A 20,932-nucleotide genomic window follows, 5' to 3' on the forward strand; every position below is an offset into this window, starting at 1 on the left:
TCTTGCCTGACACAAATCAGTTAATTAATTAATATTTATTGGTTGATTATCAATTTTCAGGAGCCAAATGAATCTCAGGTTCTTATGGGTGACCTGTTATTATTTTTTTCTTTTTGACTAAGCAATGGAGTTAAGTGGCTTGCCCAAGGCCACACAGCTAGGTAATTATTAAGTGTCTGAGGACAGATTTGAACTCAGGTACTCCTGACTCCAGGGCCGGTGCTCTATCCACTACGCTACTTAGCAACCCCTGTGGTCTGTTCTTTTGATAAATCTTTGAGGAGAAAGAAAACCATTAAAAACAGATAAAAAAAACTTTGCTTGTAGACTTATTGAATCTATCACTATTTTAGATAAATCCTCAGAATAGATAATAATTTAACAAACCATTGTCTGCCAGTACCTATTTGGGCAAATGTCCCTAAGTATATTCTAATAAAATCTGTATCTATGTTTGATTTTTTTTTTGACTTTCTTTGTAATCTCAGAACTTGGCACAGTGTCTATCACAAAGGGAGCTTTTTAATATCTGATTATTGACTGACTGCCCTCTGTTCATGTATATTCATGCATGTGCCTGAATTTTATCAGGAAAAGAATCAAGCAAACATTTTGTTCCAAGGTTTAGGTCCTTTCATTGCCCCTCCTGTCCAGGCTGGGGCAGAACATCAGCTGGGACTCCTGGTCCCTTGGGAAATTACCAGGCAAGAAGAATATATCTTCCAGATTTCAACACCCCCACCCCCTCCAAGCTGAACTTCCTTGTTTACTTATTTAGAACCCAGCAAAGGAAGTGGTAAAGGAAACGAGCTAGTTGGTTTTCTGAGAAGAGACCATATTTGTTCGCAGAGGAAGCCGTTGGAGTCTGGGTTACAACTGCCTTGTAATGCAGACACCAAGTCATCTTGTCTTGTAAAGGAGATCTAGGTGCTTGCTGGAAACTAGGACTCGCTGACTTTCATTATTGTCTCTGTCAATGGGCATCTTCCTCATGGCCTTAGTGTGAGGGTCTTCCAGAGAGCTAGACAGAAATGGCTTTGAGTAATGTACCCTACCGGCAGCAAGTCATGGCCTGGGGTCCTGATGAACTGGCAGACTACTTTAAGCAGGTAAGCATTTTGTCATTTTTTTTTTTTTTTTTTTTTTTTTTTGGTTTTTGTTTGGCTTTTTTCCTTTTAGTGGAAGGGTCTTTTTCCCCTGGAGTGCAAAAGTTATTGGGAAAAGAAATGAAGGGCTACCCAAATGACCATGGTCAGACTTTTAAGGTAATCAATAGACAAGTCACAGGTTTTTCCTCAGATTCTAAACTTGAACTGGGTTTGATTTATGAGAAAATCCTAGCCAGTAATTTTTTCCTATACTGTCTGAAGTACTTTGATTCTCTTCTTAATTGAAGACTTTACAAACTATGACTGGGACAGGATGGAATGTGATCTTGTCAAAACCCGATCATCCTATTCAGTGTTCTCATTGATAAATGAGGAAACTGAGACTTGGAGAGAATAGATGCATTTTATAAAGCCACCCACAGAAGTAATTAGTAGCAAATTAGTTTCTCAGATCCAGATCTTCTGACTCCTAGTCCTGGCTTCAAATAAACAACCTAGGGTCTTTAGTTTTCCTTAGGAGGGAATAAAAGATTGATGGGGTCAGGTAAACACAGAGTGGTGCATATCTTGACTAGAGGAAGCCAAACTCTAGCAACCAGGAAAGATACTGACAACACTTACTATTTACTTTGACCTTCCAAAACCTGGCAGTATCGCATGCATGGAATCCAAAGTCAAATGACAATGAGAACCAAGTGATTTTCAAACCAGCCCTCAGGATCAAGGATTTGGAGTGATCCTGGAGCTAGTGGAGTTATTAAAGGCAAGAAATCATAGAATCTGCATTGTTTTAATCATGGAGGGGAGAGGAAAGAAGAAGAGAAGCAACAATCCCCAGTCTCCCCCCCAAAAGATAAATTTGTTAATCATCAATGAGATATTATATATAGAACACTTTGCAAATATTAAAGCTCTCTATAAATGTTAGCTATTATTATTCGCCTTCCTTAATTCCCTTGATAGGAGGACCAGGAAAGTCCAAGAAAATGGAGCAGTTTTCCTGTAAAGATTTGAATGTTCCATTGGTTTAGTCTTACTTCCCCATCTGGATAACAAACATGAAAGATGGGATTATGTCCTCTATTTCTTTGTAATTCCCTTTCTTATCTATCTTGTCCCACCAAAGCCTATGGGGCAGAATCTCTATTTCTTTTAGTGAATTTCACTGTAGAAAATGAAAGCAAATTGATCCTAAACCCATAGAGATCAATGAGAACTAGATCAGGAACTTTGAAATCTGACCAACAACTCTATCCCTAACTTGCTTTGTGACACTGGACAATCTTTTTGACTTTCTGGGCCATTTTTCCCAATAAATAAAATGGGAGGAAGGTAGGCTCAAATTTTCAAAATCTTCTTTATGCATTTTTTTTTTGTGAATTGGAGCTCAATAAGAGAATTCATTTTCTGGACTCCAGTTACTAGGACATCTCCATTCTCTAGAATTAAAGTCACTAGTGCCTAAACTAGCACTACCCAAAGACACTTCTGTCATTGATGATGATTCAATGAAGAAGTCAATCTGACTTTCCCCAGAATAGAGGACTGATAGACATTTTCAGGCATGTGTTTATAAAGAAAGCACCTTGAGGATACAAAAGCTCAGTTGGAAAGTTCAGTCTTTAGTAGCTAGTAAGGCAATAATACATATGTTTTATTCATACATCAATGTGACAGTAACTACTTTCTGCAAGCAAGAATTGAGTGCATTACAGCACTCTGAGAGCTAGTGAAAACCTCTTATAGCAATCTGAATGGTGGCAGATCTCCAGCTTTTGGGGAAGAGAGCAAGAGCTAGTTCAGTAGCTGTTTCCCCCATTGCTGGACTCCTAGGATGATCTGAAGATGGAGGAGGGGAGGAGTGAAGGACTTCTCTTGCCTGATGATAACAGTGCTCTTCCCTTTCTGTTGGCAGCTTAACTACAAAGATTGTGAAAAGGTAGTGAAGAAGCACCACATAAATGGTCCAAGGTTTCTGGTAAGCATGGCCACTTATGTGACTGATTTTCTCTTTGGAATTAGAATATCTGAATGTTCCTCTTCTCACTGTCCCTCACCATTGGTTTTACAATGTAGCAATCCTGGACCAGGCAAAAATACTTGGAGAAGTATGAAAATTTTATTTTCAGTGCCCTCATCCCACCACAATTCAGTTCTCAGCATCACTGGTTCATTGCCCAGTATATGCACGCTGTGTGTGTGTGTGTGTGTGTGTGTGTGTGTGTGTGTGTGTATGTGTATGTATGTGTCTCTCTCTCTCTTTCTGATTCTCTCTCTTTTTCTCTCTTCCATTCCCTCTCTTTCTCTTTCCCTCCCCTCCTTCCATCTCCCCTTCTATAAAATTCTACTTTCAAGTCTTTCAATCACACTAATATAAACCTGATTGATAGTAGTTAAACTGGACAGATTGTAGAAATTCAAACAATAGGGATGTTCAAACTCTCATACAAAATGGAAAATAAGATTTTTATTCATAAAGACTTACAAGTCACTAATGGAACATTTATTCACTCAAAAAAGATCAATCAACCAGCCTTCATTAAGTACCTACTTTGTACTGATAACTATGCTATCCACTGAATATACAAAAACAAAAATGTAATATTCTTTGCACTCAAGAAATATATTCTATTAGAGGAGACAACATGTATATATAAATATATAAAAATAAATGAAAAGCAATGGTAGAAGGGGGCTGAAACTAGGTAATAAAATACAATGAAGATTCATTCTTTACTTCACTGCCCTACCTAAATCAAGCAAAGCTGCATTTACTGTTAATTGAGTCTCATTTGGTCCAAGACACTTCCTGGTTCTGGTTGGCTATAGATGTTATGGGGCTATGAGGTTTTGTACTGGGATAGGCAAAGGCAACCAGATGCTTTAATCTAGAGTGAATCAATTGCAGGTCTTTGAATACTTTGATCATGATTCATTTAAACTTAGGGTTGATAAACTGTTATCTGGATCCAGAACCTATACTCATGGATAGTCATTAAGTCACTATATGGATATTCTCTCCTCATTCTCTCCCCACTCTGGTTAAAGGGAACTGATATAACCTATTTCTACCAAAAATTCCCTCTTATGGGACAATTTTAACTTTTACAAGGATCAAAGCCTCTAGGTAATGGCAAAGTTCTAATGAGACAATCCATAGTTGGGACCATAAGTTTGTAAGAATTACCATTGAACTAATAATTACAATTATTGTCACTGTGATTGCACTAAAACTTCTTTACAAGGCCTTATAGTTACACTACATACATTACATATATGTGTATGTATGTATGTAGTTACACTATAGTTAATGAAGGATGAATTGACTTATTTCTGTCAAATGGGAAACATCCTTTGAGTTACTTATGGAACAGGTGATCCCTCTTAGGATCTAGGGCAGGGCAGTCACTAGTCCTGAACTCCTTATAAATCAATAAATATTTATTAATTTTCTACCATGTGCCAAGAACTCTGTGCTAAGTTCTGGGAATACAAAAAAAGATTAAAAAAATAGTCCCTGCCTCCATGGAGCTTATAATCTAATGGGGAGACAACATACAAATAAATATATGCAAAGTATGTAAGATAAATATGAGATAATTAATGAGAAAAGGCATTAGAATTAAGAAGAATTGGGGAAAGCTTTCATGAAAGTATTTGGGAGAGCAACTTAATCATGGAATCGGAAAGAATCTTAGCAGTTAAACCCAACTTCATACGTCCTGTATACCCTTTCTATTTTTCTCCTTATTTCTAAAAACACTTCTTCATTTCTCAATAACTTTTGTAATTCAATTATTTTTTCTTATGGTGATCCCCAAACCATAATGCATAGTGGGTGTAAGCAGGTTAAAATATATAGCAAACAAGGAATTGCATAGGCGAAGCAATGTATAAGAGATTGCTAGAGAAATAAAATATATGATGATTTATGGGGCAAGAGGAATACCATTAGTAAGTATACTTATATTGTATAGATAACTCAAGGAAACCTCCAAGGAGGATAGGTGTATCATCAGTGCTGAAATTATAGATAAAGATATGGGCAAGAGTCAAGCAGAACAGGCGGGCATAGATGGGTTGAATTCCACAAAATTAAAAGTAATTGCCATATGAATGAGATCAAAGTTCCATTGGAGTATTAATAGTAAATAGCTAACATCTATACTAAACTTTACATATATGATTAATTTGATCTTTATGATAATTCTCAGTTCTATTCTACTTTATAGATGAAGAAATTGAGATAGATAAAGGTTAAGTTACTTGCCTAGAGGTCACATAGTAAAAATTTGAGGCAAGATTTGAACTCTTTCTAACTTTATGTCCAATACACTATCCACTTCAGCAAAATAGAACATATGATAGCCCTATAAGAGGAATAACTATGATATCTACCCTTTTTCCTTTCATCTTTTGTTCTCTCCTCTAAACATTGTTAGTCCCTCCAACTCTTTCCCATGATTTCATTTTATCATCTTGACTATCTTTCACTGAATACATTATATTGCTTGCCAAAGTTTACTTAAATGTGACAACAGGATTGAAAATGGTTAGATTAAGATTATGATTAAGATACTGCACTTCTATCAATGCAGCCTCAGCCTGTGAAGTTGCTTTAGCAACTCTATCACATGATTGACTCATAATGAGTGTGTCATCAACTAAAAACCCCAGATTTTCCCCTTGTAAACTGCTTCCAAACCAGGCATCCCCCCATTCTGAGCCCCATTCACCATCTCCCAGTCCTTAGCTTCTCACATGAACTGTGTGGGTTATGCTGATGTAACAGTATTGTGGAAAGAGATAATTGGTTTCTGGAAAGTTGTCCTAGTCTCATCCTCATCATTATCTGTGTAACCCCTTAGATATTTTCTAGTTCTATGCCTCCATTTTTTTCTCTATGAATTGGAGGGTGATCTTTAAGTTAATATTCATAAATCTGACAGTCTATGATTCTGAGATTATATGATTCTAGGACTTGATTCACAAGTCCCTCTCTAGGCCTCAGCTTTATTCAGATTCCTATGGAGAAATGGTTTTCTCTGTTGCTCTGATAACATTGGGGTTGCTATATCTGATCTCTTTGGCTCCAGACTGTTACTTGAGTTTCCTCTGGTTCTGGCCTCCTTAGAGAAATTAAATAGAAGGGGAAGGAGAGAAAGGAACAGTGACTAAAAGACTTTTGTTCTAGAATATACTTTAAACTTGGGTTTACGCATGTGTTCTTTGGGGGCACCTTGGCATTTAATGATGAAGGTTTATTAGATGAGCAACATTCTAAGATAAAATAGGAATTCCATCAGTCTTTGAAAATTCTTTGTACTTCTCCATACAATCTTGTCTTAGACTATGTGAAGAACACTGACCCCAAATCCTTTTTCCAATAGCCTGATGAGATAAGCTCCAATAGATAGCTAGTCTACCTCTGCTTTGAGAAGCACTAGTAACCAATCAACTGAGTTGATGTTGTTTTCCTATTCACTAAACAATTGCCTAGATAGGAAAATGGGACTTAGATGCTAACCACTAACCTTATGCCCATAATCCCTCCAAATATACACCAATCATTTCCTACACCCATTTCAGAAATAAGCACATAAGACTCCTGGTTCAATATATTTAAAGATGACTAACATAAGACCTTAAATCAATAGGTATCAGGGCTTAACTGGTTAAAAAAATCAAGTCCTCAAATCACAAACAATGAGCACTGATATACCAGTACAGAGTGTGAATTATGAATGCTAACTATTGCTATCATTATGTTATAAAGTAAATTTCTTCTTTGTAATTTACTTTTCAATTTTGTTTTATCTTATTTTTTGTTTCATTAAATATTTTTAATATACATTTTAAAAATTTCTAAGACTCATTTTTTAAAATTTTGAAGTCCAATATCTCTCCCTTCCTCCTACCTCTTCCCTTACCCATAGAGAAGGCAAGACAATGATATCTCCTATATGTGCAAACTCAGGCAAAACACAATTCCATATTAGGCATGTTGCAAAAAGACATAAAAAATCATGAAAAATAAAATGAAAAAGTGTGCTTCAAACTGCATTCAGAGTTCACTTCTCTCCTTAGAGATAGATAGCATTTTTATCTTAGGTCCTTTGAATTTGTCTTGGATCATTGTCTTAATCAAATTGGCTAAGTCTTTCATGGTTGCTCATCATTATAATAATTGCTGTTACTTCATGCAATGTTCTCCTAGTTCTACTCATTTCATTTTGCAGCAGTTCATTTAGGTCTTTCCAGGTTCTTCTGAAACTATTTGTGCAATCATGCTGCTTGTCATCCCCTCCCCCCATAAAATTTATTTATTTTTAATATTCTTTTAAAAAAATTAGCTCCAAATTCTCTCTCTCGCCTATCCCTTTCCTGCCTGTTGAAAGGTAAGCAAAAATATCAATCATACATGTGAAATTATACAAACGTATTTCCATATTAGACATATCATCAAAAAAAATAAGAAAATTACCCTTCAGTTTGCTCTAAGAATTCATCTCTCTTTAGAGGTGGATGGCATTTTTTCATCATGACTTCTTTGGAATTGTCTTGGGTCATTGTATTGATCAGATTGACCAAGTCTTTCATAGTTGTTATTCACTATAACACTGCTGTTACTCTGTACAATGATGTCTCTGTTGTCACTTCTTTTCAGCAATTTACATGTCTTGCCATGTTTTTTTCAAATCCTTCTCCTCATCATTTCTTATAACACAGTAATATTCTATCATAATCATATCTATAACTTGTTTAAGCCATTCCCCAATTGACGAACATCCCCTCAACTTTCAATTAAATATTAACTCCACAAAAAACTGCTATAAAGATATATATATATATATATATATATATATATATGTACATATATTTCCTTTTTTATTTCTTTGGGGTGTAAATCTAGTAATGTTTATTGGTGAGTCAAAGGAAATATATAAAAAGTTTTATGACTTTTTGGGATAGTTTCAAATTGTTCTCCAGAGTAGTTGGATAAGTTCATAACTTCACCAAGAGTCCATTAATGTATCTATTTACCTTCATTGATTCCAGAATTTGCTATTTCTGATAGCTGTGATTTGGTACCTCAGAGCTGTTTAATTTGTATTTCTCTAATTAATAGTATTTTAGAGAATTTTTCATATAACTATAATAGGTTCTTCTGAAAACTATCTGGTCCTTTCATCATTTATCAATTGAGCAATGGCTCTTATTTTTATAAATTTGATTCAGTTACATAAATTGGAAGGGGAGGGGGAGGGAAGAGAAGGAGGGAGAAAATTGTAAAACTCAAAACCTTGCAAAAAAAATTGGTAAAAGCAACCATTGCATGTAGGTGGGAAAACAAAGGAATAAAATATTTTTAAAAAATTATTTATATTATTTTATTGCCTGTGGTACTTTGAGCACAAGGTAATTTCCCTGATAATCTCTTTTAATTAAATCTATTTTTGCTTTTGTTTTTATCTGAGGTCATGATTGCTATCCCTGCCTTTTATACTTCAGTTGAAGCACAATAGATGTTGCTCTAGCCTTTTATTTTAATTCTGTGTATGCCTTTCTATTTCAAGTGTGTCTCTTGAATATAACTAATAATTGGATTTTGGTTTCTAACCCGTTTTACTATCTGCTTCTGTTTTATGGGTGATCTCATCCCATTCACATCCACAGTTATGATTATTAACTGTATTTCCATCCATCCTATTTTCTTCTGTTTATCCTCTTTGATTTTTATATCATCCTCCTCAAAAGTTGGTTTGACCACCATCTCACTTAGTCCACCCTCTCTTTTACACCCATCTCCTCAATCTTTTTTCTTTTACCCTCTTATTTCCCCTATTGAATCAGATAAATTTCTAAACACTACTATTTTTATAATTTCTTCCATCTTTGAACCAATTCCAGTGAGAATGAGGTTCAAGCATTGCCCAACCTCCTCATTACCCCCCACTACAAAATCTCTTTCTTACATACCTCTTACATGAGAAAATTTTCTCCATTCTACCTCTATCTCCCCCACTCCTCTCCAGTGCATCCCTTCATCTTACCTTTTCATTTTTTTAGGGGACTCATTCCAATGTAATAGACTCATATTCATGTCCTCCCTCTATATACACTACTTCTAAAGGCCCTACTAATTATTAAGTTCTTCAGAGTAATTTGTGTAATATTCCCAAATAAGAATAGCATGTTATAAGTTTAACTTTATTGTATTCTTTATAGTTTCTCTTCCATGTTTACCTGCCACTTAAACTTTCAGAGACTTAGTAGTCACATCTATAAAATGGATATAACAACAGCTGCAATACCTACTCATAGAATGGTTGTGAGGTTCATATGAGAGATCATACATAGGGCACTTTGAACAATATACTAAATACTTCTGATGTTTATTATTAGGTGCTTGCTTCTCTCTACTACTGTTAGGTCATCTAATCTATACTGTTCCTAAAAATCATAGCTTAGGATCTAAAATCCTGGCAGTCTAGTCTGCAGTCAAACTCACATGCAAGTGTCTGGGACTCTTAAGGAGAATTGGAAAGGCTTGGAAAATAAACTCTTTTTGTGTCCTGAACAGTCATGTGGGGGGAAAGAGAAGAGTAAAACTTCAATGACAATTTCTCTATCCTTAAGCAGAGTCCCAGTTTTACAAATAATTGAGGGTGAGTTTAGCTTGAAAATGGGAATTTGCTTACAACTAATTTTGCATCATCACAGTTCATGATATAATTTTTTTTGGGGGGCGAATGGGGAGCAGGAGAGCAGATGGAGTCCAAGCTTGTGGATTTCATATTTGTACAGAACTTTAAGTGTAGAAACTTCCCCCACCAAAGCAAATGTACAGAAGGAGAAATTTATATTTTTGGAGATTTGTCTGAGACAATGAGAATTTAAGGAAAGGTAGATATGCATCATCTCTAATATAGTACAAATCAGAGAAGGGACTAGAACCAAAAGGTTTCTGAATCTGAGATCGCCCCTACATAGTAGCAGGATGTATTTTCTACTATGAACAAATGTTGTAGTTTGTCCTTCATTCTCAAAGCAGACCATGACATCAGGGATATGATGCCATGAATTGCAAGTAAATTGGATTTAAGTGAGAGAGTATTGTGCAAAGTCACCAATCTCATTTTCTCCTCCTGAGCCATCTGGGCCCCAGTGACCAAATATGGATCAAGATGATTGGAAATGACCTTTAATGCATTGGGAAAATTTGGTCTTTTTAAGAACAAATGACCAAATGAATGAGGCATTGGCAATAGAAGGTCCTTAATACTTATTTCTAGTAAGTTTTTGTGTTTTTTCACATTTGCTTCTTAGAATTCCTAGTTTCTTTCAAAGCTCAACTCAAACTTCATCCCCATGAAGGCTTTCTGGTTGCCCTTAGTGTCTTGTGCCTCTACCCTCCACTTACCTTTTATTTATTCTGTAAGGGAAAATTTTGTCTACCTTTATAAAATATAGACCCCTGGAGAGTAGGGACTGTCTTCATTTTTTTCTCAGTAATCCAAATGCCCCGAAAATATATTTCAGTGCCCTGAAATATGCCTAACACTTAATAAGCGCTAGTCATTTGATTGTTTGATTGAAGGATGAATAATCCTAGTTGACTGTGACTGACACCCTGAGCTTGCAGCCTCAATCAGCATCAGCACCCAATGCTCCTTATTGATAAAAGTAGATATAAGGCACAGTGGCAGTGTTAGCTAGCCTGATTGAAATTTAACATCTTCATAAAACTTCTCATTAGATTCACTTGGATATTGATTTCAGTAGGGTATAATCATAAAAAAGAATGCACAGGAAAACAAAAGACCAGGATTGGAGTTCTGGCTCTTCCAATTCATTATCTCCATGACTTCTAGCCAATTCCTTAATCTCCTTTAGCTTCATGTTTTTATTCTGTAAGATGGAAACTATAGTATCTGCTAATTCACAGGACTCATAAGAGATTTAAATGAGACAGTAGCAGAGAAAGTAAGTACAAATGAAAAATAAAGCTATACTGATATCAGTTAAATATCAGTTACCCCCTTCACAGTCTTTGAATGCTTGGAAAAAATTAATGAGAGTAAAACTTTTTTATTGATATTTTATTTTTCCAAATACATGTTATGCAAGTTTTTCAACATTCATCCAGATGCATTTGCATATTTGTAAGTTACAAAATTTCCTTCTACCCTCCCTTCCCACACCCCTTCCCTCAGGTTAATATTGTATATACACATTTGTGTTAAACGTGTTTACAGATAATTCATTTACTTTATTTTTCTCTTTTATTTAATATTTATTTTCATTTTGTACAAATAATGTTTTTTATACATTAATAAAATATTCTTGTTTAAGAGTAAATGAAATACCCCTCCCCATAAATATAGACTCACTTGAGCGATAAAGTAAAGGGGAGAGAAAAAAATTAAAATTAAAAAAATAATAGTAATAATTGTAGGTATGTCCAGGTGGCACAATGGACAGAGCACCAGCCCTGGAGCCATGTGCATTCGAGCCCACATCCGGCACCATACACCCAACAATTACCCTGCTATGAGGCCCCAGGCAGGCCACAACCCCATTTGCCCTGCACCCTCCCTAAAATAATAATAATAAAAAAATGTGCTTGAGTCTTTGTTCCAACATCACCAACTCTGTCGCAGGTAGATCACATTCTTTATGATAAGTCCATCGCAAAAATTACTTCCATATTTTTCCACCATTGCCATTGTTGATCGCAATTCCCTCCTTTCGTATTTCTCCACTACCATGTACTATATTTTCTCTCTCCTTTCACTCTGACTCTGCTGTAGAGTAGCTGAGTGGCACAGCAGACAGATCCCCGGCTCTGGGGCCAAGAGGCCCCGAGCTCCCATACCACCCCTTAGGCCCAGCATCCACCTGGCCCTATGGTCCAGGACAGGCCATCAAATCCCAGCCCCTTGCAAGAAGTAAAAAAGAAAATGTGTTATTGTCCGTCCTATGCTCCATCCCTCACATCACCCCCCTTCCCCTGCCCCTCTTCTTACTCCAGATGCCTATACCCCATTGAGTATATATGCTGTTTCCTCTCCTAACCACCTCTGATGAGAGCAAAGATTCCCTCATTCCCCCTTGCCTCCCCCCCTTCCATATAATTGAAATGGCTCATTATAATAAAGAAAAATCTTATTATATGAAATATCTTGGCCTATTGCCCCTCTCCTTTTTCTTTCTCCCATTACATTTCCTTTTTTTCTGTTGACTCCATTTTTACACCATATTTTATCTTCAAATTCAGCTTTCTCCTGTGCTTCAACTATAAAAGCTCCCTCTACCTACTCTATTAACTGAGAAGGTTCATATGAGTATTATCAGTGTCATTTTTCTATGCAGGAATACATGCAGTTCATCATCAAGTCCCACATATTTTCCCCTTCTCTTCCAATCTCCATGCTTCACCTGAGTCCTGTATCTGAAGATCAAATCTTCTGTTCAGCTCTGGCCATTCCAACAGGAACATTTGAAATTCCCCTGGTTCATTGAAAGTCCATCTTTTTCCCTGGAAGAGGACATTAAGCCTTGCTGGGTAGTTGATTCTTGGCTGCATTCTAAGCTCTTTTGCCTTCCGGTATATTATATTCCAAGCCCTACAACTTTCCAATGTAGTTGCTGCTAAGTCCTGTGTGATCCTGACTGCAGCTCCATGATATTTGAACTGTGTCCTTCTGGCTGCTTGTAATATTTTCTCTTTGACTTGGGAGTTCTGGAACTTGGCTATAATATTCCTAGGGGTTGGTTTTTTGGGATCTCTTTCTCGGGGAGATCTGTGGATTGTCCCCATTTCTATTTTGCCCTCTGCTTCTAGAATATTAGGGCAATTTTCCTGTAGTAATTCTTTGAAAATGATGTCAAGGCTCTTTTCCTGATCATGACTTTCAGGTATTCCAATAATTTTTAAATTATCTTTCCTAAGTTGGTTTTCCATATCAGTTGTTTTTTCAATGAGATGTTTCACATTTTCTTCTACTTTTTCATTTTTTTGGTTTTGAAGTATTGATTCCTGATTTCCGGTAAATTCATCAATCTCCCTGAGTTCTATTCTTTGTCTGAAGGATTTGTTTTCCTCAGAGAGCTTTCTTATTTCTTTTTCCATCTGGCCAATTTTACTTTTTAAAGCATTCTTCTCCTCAATAACTTTTTGAACTGTTTTATTCATTTGACCTAAGCTGGTTTTTAACATTCTATTTTCTTCAGCATTTTTTGGATTTCCTTGACTAAGCTACTGACTTCATTTCATGTTTTTTCTGCATCTCTCTCCTTTCTTTTCCCAGTTTTTCTTCTAACTCCCTCATTTGATTTTCAAAGTCTTTTTTGAGCTCTGTCATAGCCTGAGCCCAATTTCTGTTTTTCTTAGAGTCTTTAGATGCAGGAGCTTGTGCTTTCTCATCTTCAGACTGAGTATTTTGATCCTTCTTGGGCTCATATGCAAAATATTTCTCATTGCTTGCTCATTTTCCCAACCTGAGCCTAGTTTTGGGGTGCTTCCTGAGCTTTTGGGACACTTCCGCAATGGTCTGCATGTTTGAGGCTCTGTCCTCCCTCCTGGTCTGTGAATGACCATATACGACCCCCTCTGCCATGGGGCTGAGGTGGAGGGGGCCCCTGCTGTTCTATGGGGGGGCCTATACTGCAATCAGGATCTGAATGTGGTCAGAGGCACAGAGTCCTGTTCCAGGGGCAGAGGACAGAACTGGGCATTCTCTCTCTTCACTCCCCCTCCCTAGGTTCAATGGGCTCATGCCCTGGGGGCTTCTGCTTATGGGCTCTGCCTGCTTCTGTTTCCTGGAACTCAGCTGCTCTGGCCATGCTGCTTTCTGTGTGCCCTGAGGGCTGGGCTTCACATGCTCACTCTAGCAGAGGTCCCCCTCCTCTGTTCCCCAAATTTGTGCTTGGTGTTCCCCGGGGCATAGCTCAGGAAACTCCCACACTGCTGTGAGCCGCAGCTCCCAGCACTCTGGGGCTGCCTTTGGGAGGCTGAAGTTCTTTTGCTCTGGTGGGCCACCCCTCTGGTGGGCCACCCCTCCAACCCTGGGTAGCAGAGCCTTTCTGCTCTTTTCCAGGTTACCTTGAGTAGGAGAACTGCCTCATTGGGTCCCTCTGTGGGTTCTATCTCTGGAAAATTTAGTTAGAGTACTTAGCTTATGAGTTTTATGAGCCTAAGACATGGATCTTGTCGCCATCTTTTCTCCATGCCTAGATCAATTTCTGATAATTCATTTTCAATATGAGGAGTTAGGATTAAGGGAAAGAAATATCTAAAGGATATTTTTTTAAAAGGTGAATATAGTGTTCCTCAGATTCTGAAGGTTTTTTGTTTTGTTTTGGTTTGTTTTTTTTCCTCTGAATGGGGATACAATTGTCCATATCTGGTCTAATATGATTTTCCTAGTTCTCTGAACTGTTGAGAGGAGCTGCTTCCATTAAGTTTGTTCATCTTCCAATGTTGCTGTTAAGGTATACATTGTTCTCTTGGTTCTGCTCCCTTTGCTCAGCATCAGATCCTGTAATTCATTCCATGCTTCTCCAGAGTCTGACCATTTATGGTTCCTTATAGAACCATAGTATTCCATAGTATTCATGAATCATAACTTTTTTAGCCATTCCTAATTGATAGGCATCCCCTCAATTTCCAACTCTTTGCCACTACGATAAAACACTGATATGAATATTTTGGAACATGTAGGACTTTTACCATTTTTTAATACTTTCTTCTGGAAATAGACCGAGAATTGGAATTTCTGGGTTAAAGAGTATGAACAGTTTTATTGCTCTCCAGGCATAGTTCCATATTGCTCTCCAGAAAGGTTGGATCTGTTCACAACTTCACCAGTAATGCATCAATGTCCCAGTCCTCTTTTTCAACATTGATCATTTCCCCTTTTTGTCATCTTAACCAATCTGATAGGTAAGAAGTAAAATCTTTAAGAGATTAAATGTTCTTCCACTTACTCTCAACATAAAGGATTGAATGAAACAGTGACAGCATGAGCAGGAGAAAGAATGTAGGAATTGGAGGCAGAGGAAATGGATAAAAATCCCAGCTGTATCATTTTTTATATATGTCACTTTGACCAAATCACTTCCTTTCTTTGAGCCTCTGTTTTCTCATCGACATAAGAGAAGGGTTTTAGATGCCTCTAAAATAATTTCTACCTGCTCTATGATCCTTTCTTCACTTCATATGTTCTTATCTAACCTTCAAATATTTAGCATTGCTGCAATTAGTAAAAGAGCCTGTCTGACAGATAAAAAATTACATGGATGAAAAGGAGTCTTAGATTTCCTCCAAAAGTCTATATGGGGAATATTATATAAATCTGAAGAATATTATAAATATGTCAACAGAAGTTTCCTTGATGGGAAGGAGGAAAAAGCAATGACAGATAGTATCTCAGGAGTGATTTCATTGCAGCCTATTTTAACAGACCCGGTGAAAGGCTAACAGCTCCTAATGTCTCCATTATGAACTAATAATATATCATTTTTTAAATTTCAGCACCTGTCTGAGAATGATATTCAGAAATTTCCCAAGCTCCGTGTACCGTAAGTTTTCTTACCTCTTTTGAAGTATCTTTTTTCAAGTGAGCCAGGATGAACTAAGATGGGGGGGGGGAACCATTTTAAACCATTATCAACCATAAGATTTATATGCTTATTTCTGAAATGAGTAGAATGACTAAAATGTTGGGGAGGAAGTAATGACTGATAGCCAGGTTTCTATGACTTCATAGAGTCAACTTATTTGGAAGAAAGAACATCTTCTATCAGCCCATTTAGTTGATGATGGTTCGATTTATGGCCTATCAAAGCCTGGGTTATTTTAGGGACAGTCAGACTCTAAGGTGATCTGAGGGATGGTACTTAGTTTTCTGTGTTATCTTTTTGGAGTTTAAGAAGTAACAGAATGTCTAGAAATAGTTTCAATAACTGGAAATAAGACATTGTGTTTGAAAATCAAGGACAGATTTAGAACTGGAAACAACTGAAGAAATCATCTAGTACCACCCACTCCTTTATTCCAAACTTACCATTCTTCACTTTGCCTCTTTTTAAAATAAGAGGTCAAATAAAGGTTTGGGCAAAGGTTCACTTAATTCATATTCATGTTTGGATACTATCCATAGAGGTGACCTTAAAATGGTACTTCTGTTTTCTTTTTCACTTTCTTATAATCCATATTGATTAACAACGAACTGAGAAGCAAAAGATCTAGATATAGAAGCTTGTTGATCTTTTATAACTTGAGAGAGTTATATTAAATGATCTTTCCTTGAGGATGAGCAAGTACAGATTGGAATTCTGATGTGTATGGAGTGGAGATTGAAGAAGAGTGGACAAGTCTGCTATAAATGAAAGGGATGTCCAGTCAAGCTAAAAACAAAACAAAAACCAGTGGATTTCAGTTCAGACTTGGGAGGTTTTTATGATGATATTTATTACAGAGATGGATGCAAAAGAAGTGAACCACACAATTAAAGACAAACCTAGGAATACAAAATTGACTAGGTCTTGAAAAGTGGAACCACTTCCATTGTGTCACTGTGAAAGAATTTTGATGATGTTAGAATTCAAACTAAGTATTACTCTGAGAAGGAAAGATGTTAGAAACGTTGAATCCATTTTCCTTATGGAGAAACAAAGAGATTTATAGGACTTATCCAGGAATATATTGGAGAAGCATCAGGGAAATGGGTCAAGATGAGAATTAAGAATATTCAGTTTCTAATGCTTTCTTCAGATTTTCTGGTTTTGTTACCAATAACCCTCTTTAGTTGAGGGCATTTAGTATGGTACATAGAGAGCAGACCCTAGAGTCGGGAAGATTTACCTTTCTGAGTTCAAATCTGGCTTAAGACACTTGTGTGACCCTGGGCAAGTCACTTAACTCTGTTTACCTCAGTTTCCTCATCTACAAAATGTGAGAAAAGGAAATGGCCAACTACTCCAGGATCTCCAACAGGAAATCCCTAAATGAGAACAGAGAGCATATATGAATGAAAAATGACTTAACAAGAAAACTTTAGTACTGAGGAGGGAATCAATCAATCAATATTTATTATATTCCTTCTTTGGGCCAGACACTGAACTGGAACTGGAAAATATAAAGAAAAAAAGCTAGGGATTCCCTGATCACAAAAATGTTTCATGCAAAAGATGGTACTTCAGCTGAGTCTAACCTTAAAAGGTAAAAGGTGAGGAATGGGATAAGGGACCCCTTCTAAAATTCCTTGTGACCAAGCACCCTGTCTCCTCTCCCAGATCAAATCAAAGTAATGGAAGAAATAACAAGGTCAATTTGTCAGGACTGTATAGTGCATGAATAAATGAAAAAAGCATTTATTAAACACTTATGTATAAAGCACTAGACTAAATAGTGGGGAATCAAATGGCAAAGGAAAAAACAATCTCCATCTCAAGAAGCTCCCATTCTAATTGGAGGAGAGAACATATACAGGAATGTTCACCTAACATTTTAAGGCCAATGGAAGAACCTCATACTCCTAACATTTTAGTTACAGATCATATAGCAAAATTAAGGATTCTTCGGTATGCAGGTCACAAGACAATGTCTGAGAATGAGGAGCTAGTAGTTAAAGACAAGATTTTTATTTTTTTGCTGTTTATAATCATTTTCAGCTGTGTCTGACTCTATGAACCCTTTGGAGTTTTCTTGGCCAAGATACGGGAGTGATTTTTCATTTTCTTTTCTAATTCATGTTAAAGATGAGGAACCTGAGGTCAACAGGGTTAAGTGACTTGTCCAGGGTCACACAGTTAGTAAATGTCTGAGATTGGATTTGAACTCAAGAAGATGAATCTTTCTGGCTCCAGGCCAGATATTCTATATATTGAACACCTAGTTTCCCTGATAAAGATGGTTGGTTCCAGTAAACTGGAGTATAGAAAAGTGGATTGATATGTAATGAGGCTGGAAAGGTGTTATTCATCTTTTATTCTTTTTTTTTTTTTGCAAGGCAATGGGGTTAAGTGGCTTGACCAAGGCCACACAACTAGGTAATTATTAAGTGTCTGAGGCTGTATTTGAACTCAGGTAGTCCTGACTCCAGGGCCAGTGCTCTAGCCACTCTGTCATCTTTTACTCTTAAAGAAAACCAACCCTGTGGTGATGTATCGACTTGCTTGTAAATTGGATTGAGCTGATTCAGAGATGACCACTCTCCTCCAGAGTCATCAAGTCCAGGTTCCATTTTATCTGAGACCATATTCATTCAGTGCTTAAGGGCTAGATAAGAAAAGAGACAAAACATCAAAACTGTCTGGTATTGGCTAAGAAACAGAGTGGTGCACCAGTGGAATAGACTAGGTGCAATAGCAGGAAATGATTATAGTAATCTGCTGTTTGATAAACCCAAAAAGTCCAGCTATTGGGATAAAAACTCTCTCTTTGATAAAAATAAAGTGCTGGGGAAATTGTAAGTTAGTATGTAAGAAACTTGGATTAAACCAACATCTCATACCAAAATAAAATCAAAATGGGTACAGGATTTAGACATAAAAGACAATATTATAAGCAAACTAGAAGATCAAAGACTAGTTTACCTGTCAGATCTATGGAAAGGGAAGCAGTTTATGACTAAGGAAGAGATGGAGAACATCACTAAAAACAAACTAGGTATTTCATTACATTAAATTAAAAAGCTTTTGCACAGACCAAAACCACTGTAACAAACATCAAAAGAAATGTAGTAAACTGGGAAACAATCTTTACAACTAATGTTTCTGACAAAGGACTCATTTCTAAAATATACAGAGAACTGAGTCAAATTTTTGAAAAAAGCCATTCCCAAATTGACAAATGGTCAAAGGATATGCAAAGGCAATTTACATATGAGAAGATCAAAGCAATCAATAGTCATATGAAAAATTGCTCTAAATCATTACTTATTAGAGAAATGCAAATTAAAGCATCTCTGAGGTAGCACTTCACACCTCTCAAATTGACCAATATAACCAGAAAGAATAATGACCATTTTTGGAAGGGTTGTGGGAAATCTGGGACACTATTACATTGTTGGTGGAGCTGTGAACTCATCCAACCTTTCTGGAGAGCAATTTGTAATCATGCCCAAAGGGCAATAAAAATGTGCATACCCTTGATCCAGCAATACCACTACTGGGTCTAAACCCTGAAGAGATGATGAAAAAGGGTAAACACATCACTTGTACAAAAATATTCATAGCAGCCCTGTTTGTGGTGGCAAAGAATTGGAAATCAAGTAAATGTCCTTCAGTTGGGGAATGGCTTAGCAAACTGTGGTATATGTATGTAGTGGAACATTATTGTTCTATTAGAAACCAGGAGGGATGGGAATTCAGGGAAACCTGGAAGGATTTGCATAAACTGATGATGAGCAAGATGAGCAGAACCAGAAAAACACTGTACATCCTAACAGCAACATGGGGGTGATGATCAACCTTGACGGACTTGCTCATCTCATCAATGTAACAATCAGGGACAATTTGGTGCTGTCTGCAATGGAGAATACCATCCAGAGAAAGAATTGTGGAGGTTGAACAAAGACCAAGGACTATTACTTTTAATTTAGAAAAAAAAATGAAATCTTATTGTCTGATCTTGGTATCTCTTATACTTTATTTTTCTTCCTTAGGGATATGATTTCTTTCTTATAACATTCAATTTGGATCAATGTACAACATGGAAACAATGTAAAGACTGGCAAATTGCCTTCTTTGTGGGGGGGAGTAAGATTAGGGGAAAAATTATAAAAAAAAATAAATAAAATCTTTGCAATTCAAAAAAAAAGAAATGAGACAAAAGATGGTCCAGTTCACCACCACAAAAAATACCTCAATTTCTGACCAAAGCAGAAAATAATTATTATTTATACTCATTCTAAAGCCATCAAAATTTAAGCAGTGAGCCAGAGGTTTGTGGCTATTATTGTCCATTCTTTAAAAACCAGAGTGAAAACTTGTTTAAAAGCCTAATCAAGCTTAGTCATCTAGCAGTTCAATTTAAAACACAATGGGCTTTTTTTAGAGGTTGTTTTTTTCAGAGCTGTAAAAAAATAAAAAATGAAAACTGCAAAGGACAAAAGTAATATATATATATATATATATATATATATATATATATTATGAAATTCCATTCCCAAAGACTTATCTTCACTTATATATTGAGTCAACAAGTATTAAGTATCATATAGGCTAACTGCTCTAGGTGCTGAAGATACAAAAGAAAATTAAATTATTCTTTATTTCTAGGGGTTTATCTTCTATTAATCTGTATTAGATTCATATCTACAGCATTTAAAACATCAAGACCTAATTTCCAATGTAGGATCCAGGTTTTGGTAATATGGAATCCACATCTTAAGTCAGAGGACCCATATTTTTGGCACTGGATTCTATAACTCTAGGAGTAGGTGAAGAAGAGACTTGAAGGAACTCAAGAGCTTGGTTGGGCCACACCTAGAACACTTTGTCCCATTCTGGGTATCACATTCTAGGGCAGATATCAATAAGATGACAATGGGTAAAAGATTAGTAGTAAATGTAACTTGTCCATCATAGTATAGAGAGGAAGGGTCTGCAGGCCCTTCTAAAAGTCCTTGTGACCAAGCACCCTGTCTCCTCTCCCAGAACCTCTGTGAGTAGTATGCTGGTGAAGGAAGCAGAGATATTGCTCCCTAGTTAAGGAGAGAGAGAGAGAGAGAGAGAGAGAGAGAGAGAGAGAGAGAGAGAGAGAGAGAGAGAGAGAGAGAGACTCAAGCCTGAGGCAGGAAGATAACACTGAA

The 20,932-nt window shown here is 36.7% G+C and overlaps 1 protein-coding gene across 4 annotated transcripts in view; it reads left to right on the forward strand.

The window, feature by feature from the left end:
- The first annotated feature begins 826 nt into the window (after positions 1–826).
- Positions 827–20,932, forward strand: part of LOC141506039 (lymphocyte cytosolic protein 2-like) — a 124,583-nt gene continuing 104,477 nt past the window's right edge. For 3 of the 4 annotated variants that reach the window (XR_012473756.1, XM_074212446.1, XM_074212445.1), the window contains exons 1-3: positions 828–1,109; positions 3,025–3,087; positions 15,649–15,695. Coding sequence is in view for 3 of the 4 variants with exons in the window: in XM_074212446.1 (XP_074068547.1) it covers positions 1,032–1,109; positions 3,025–3,087; positions 15,649–15,695 (188 nt within the window). In the remaining variant the exon portion in view is untranslated. Of the gene's footprint in view, positions 1,110–3,024; positions 3,088–15,648; positions 15,696–20,932 lie in introns of all 4 variants that reach the window. The other variant, XM_074212444.1, reaches the window with a different exon arrangement.

Source organism: Macrotis lagotis, chromosome 1 (assembly GCF_037893015.1).
Source record: "Macrotis lagotis isolate mMagLag1 chromosome 1, bilby.v1.9.chrom.fasta, whole genome shotgun sequence".
Classification (NCBI taxonomy): domain Eukaryota; kingdom Metazoa; phylum Chordata; class Mammalia; order Peramelemorphia; family Peramelidae; genus Macrotis; species Macrotis lagotis.